Source organism: Nannospalax galili, unplaced genomic scaffold (assembly GCF_000622305.1).
Source record: "Nannospalax galili isolate Female #2095 unplaced genomic scaffold, S.galili_v1.0 scaffold1157, whole genome shotgun sequence".
NCBI classification, from domain to species: Eukaryota; Metazoa; Chordata; class Mammalia; order Rodentia; family Spalacidae; genus Nannospalax; species Nannospalax galili.
The window spans coordinates 860,184-863,199 of NW_008340118.1; the positions used below are offsets into that span (position 1 = coordinate 860,184).

At 52.8% G+C, this 3,016-nt stretch overlaps 1 protein-coding gene and 1 long non-coding RNA gene across 10 annotated transcripts in view; one reads left to right on the forward strand and one right to left on the reverse strand.

Annotated features, from left to right (window-relative positions):
• The window catches only part of Sft2d1 (SFT2 domain containing 1), a 115,327-nt gene that overhangs the window by 68,964 nt on the left and 43,347 nt on the right, over window positions 1–3,016 (forward strand). For 6 of the 9 annotated variants that reach the window (XR_003849834.1, XM_017798678.2, XM_029564523.1 and 3 more), the window contains one exon: window positions 2,756–2,831. Coding sequence is in view for 5 of the 9 variants with exons in the window: in XM_017798678.2 (XP_017654167.1) it covers window positions 2,756–2,831 (76 nt within the window). In the remaining 4 variants the exon portion in view is untranslated. Of the gene's footprint in view, window positions 1–2,074; window positions 2,340–2,755; window positions 2,832–3,016 lie in introns of those variants that run through there. The other 3 variants (XM_029564524.1, XM_029564530.1, XM_029564526.1) reach the window with 2 other exon arrangements.
• Window positions 169–2,749, reverse strand: LOC103735729. The gene is made up of 3 exons (XR_607342.2): window positions 2,432–2,749; window positions 670–778; window positions 169–521 (listed from the first exon to the last, which is right to left on the reverse strand). It is a non-coding gene; the product is annotated as an uncharacterized LOC103735729 (long non-coding RNA).

Consider the following 3,016-nt stretch of genomic DNA (forward strand, 5'->3'; position numbering starts at 1 on the left):
ATCATGCCTCATACTTACGGTATGAAGATCTATTAGGTTCCTCATGACTTTATATTGTTTTGAATCACCCGAAGTTTAAAAATGAAGTATTTATTCCATTCCATTTATTCCATTTTGAGGGTCTTTAGGCAGAGACTTAGAACACAATGGTGTCTTACAAGGAAGTGATATAGGTTTTACTTTTCCAAGTCTCTTAATTTTCTTACATTCAACCAAAACAAAACACTTAACCAATAAAACAGGGAGACTGGCCAGGACAAGGGCCATGAGAGAGGAAAAGCTCAGACTTGTTGGGTATTGGGTAGGCCTGAGACAGTCACCACAGGGAGACACAGTCGGGGGTGGCTGGAGTCATCAAGGTGACCTGAAGGCTTCTTTGTCCTCCAGTGCTCTGAGACAGTTCAAGATGCAGGGGAAACCTGTGGAGGGGACTCTGGGCCTAGAGCCTGGGATTACAGGCATAAGCCACCACACCAGGCTGGGTAGCTTCTTTTAAGGTTGAGGGTCTGATGTGGAGCATTCTGGGAAATTAATGTGAATGAGTTAGTCCTAAAAAATAAAGGAGACTCAAGATTTATATAGGGAAGAGTCTTTCTGGAGGCCTGGCCAGCATTGTTCTGAGAGGGGCCTCACAATGAAAGTGAAACTGTAAAAACTCTATATACTTACAGGAGAGGAAAAGGACACAGTAGGTGCATGCTTTCCTGTTTGGTGCCTGGTTTGGTCAAATACAGTTCTCAATGGACACAGCCAACAGTGTGGCCTCCATGGCGCTTGCCTGGGGATGAGGCGGGAGGGAACAGAAGTCTATTTTAAGCTTTCCTATGCACTTTGACTTATTAAAAAACCATACACGGGGCTGGAGAGATGGCTCAGCAGTTAAGAATACTGGTTGTTCTTGCAGAAGACCTGGGTTCGAATCTCAGCACCCACATGGCAGCTAACAACTGTCCCGTAATTCCAGTCCCAGGGGATCCGACAGCCTCTTCTGACCTCCGTGGGCACTGCACGACACAGGTGCACTTACCTACATGCAGGCAATACACACATACACATAAAAAAACAAAACAAAACAAAAAACCCACACATGGGGCTGGAGAGATGGCTCAGTGGTTCAGGGTATGCACTGCTTTTGCAGAAGAGCTGAATTCTGTTCCCAGAACCAACACTGGGTGGTTCATAACTGCTAGTAACTCCAGTTCCAGGGCTCCCTCAACCCTCTGACCTCTGTGGATACCTCTGTCTCTCTGTCTCATTTCTCTCTCTCTCTCTCTCTCTCTCTCTCTCTCTCTCTCAAACTTAAAAATAATAAAACCCCTCCCACACATGTACTGTGATGTTTTAAAGTGAAATCATCAGGAACTGTATCTAAAGTCTTAGGTGGGGACGGTGCTGAAGAACTCATCTAATCCAAGACACTGAAAAGCTTTAGAGTCAGGGCCAAAATTGTCACTTTAGACCTAAAAACAGCAATTATTACATATATCTGCTACATTAAATTCCTTTGGTTTGGGTTCTAGTTCAAGTAAAATCGGTGTCAGGGATTTCATCACAGAACTGTAATGTGCTGTTCTGAAGCTCGGTGTACAACGTATGAAAATATATTCGAATTGGTTTTCACTGAGCAAAATGAATAGACAGTAATTCAAAGGCAGGTGCCCACGCACTCACCCAGGAATCCCAACAGCAGATTCGCCTTAGTGGGATAACACCCACTCCTCACTACAGTTCCTGTGGAATTGTTTGAAGCGACTTTCTCTTTAAATTGACCAAACCATTTATGACATTCTATTTATGATTAAATATTCTTCCGATAAAGGAGTTCATAAACAATCCTCGTCTTACCTCATACCAAGAGCACATTCGTGCAAACATCGAGGCCCACCTGAAATTTACCGTCAGCGCTCTTTCCCACGCGCTTCCTCAGCCAGTTAAGTCAAGAAGGCTTAAAAGGCAAGGAATTCCTCAGCCCCTCCGTGTGTGGTCTGGGCCGACCAGAGAAGGCCCACTGGGGTTGGCCCAAGGCCGCAGGCGTCAGGGACCCCAATGGCAGGTGCGCGAGATGGCCCCTGGGAGTCGCTGCAAGGAAGCCAGAGAAGGCGGGGGCCCGCATCCCTGGGGCTGCTCCTGGGGCTGCTCCGGCCGCACCGCGAGGCAGGCCTTGTCTATAGGAGGCTGGGTCTACAAGAGGTGGAAAAACTGACCTCAGAAAAAGCAAACCCAGCTGCAAGTAACCCGAACTCTTTCAGATGGCGGTGCACGACAGGCCACCGCTGCTTGGAGCTCGGTTTAGGACCAGAGGGGCTCAGAGGACCATCTGGAGAGCCAAGTCCCTGACGGTTTCCAAAGATTCGGAGGGGTGGGGGTGGGCCAAACCCTGCTGCTTTCCCAGGGCGGCTACTCAGGGTCCGGGGAGCGGGGGTGAGGGTACCTGGATCAGGTTGCGCTGCCGCCCCCTGCACTGCGGGTCCCCAGGGCCAGCGAGGACGTGGGAAGGGCGGAGATCTCAGCATCCGTGGGGGAACCGGGGGAGACCACAAACAGGTTTATGGCCTGCCAGCGGGGTTCCGGGCTCCAATCGCGGTGTCCCGGCGTCCCGGGCGCGGGCGGTGCACGGAGGCGGCGGGGCCCCGCGGCGCGCTCATTAGCGCCCACTCTCCCTAATGGCTTCCTGCGGCTGCCTGTTTACTTCTCGCCGGGCCGCGGCTGCTCCCGCTCCGGCCCCTGCTCTGACCGTCCGTTTCTGTGCTTGCAGCCGGTGCCCGGAGCCCCGCCAGCTTCCACAGCGAAAGGCCTCGCCGGAGCCCCCTGCGCGGTCCGGAGTCTACCTGGTAAAACCTGACCGGCCCGGTCCCTTCCCGGTTCACCTGCTCTGCAGGAGCGCGCTCCACATCCCCCGGCCCCCGGCCCTGCCCGCCCACGAGCCCAGTCCTGCTCTGCATCCCCAAGGCCGGGCACCCAGCCCCTGCCCGCCCACCTGCCCTGCCCTGCCCGCCCACCTGCCCTGCCCTGTCCT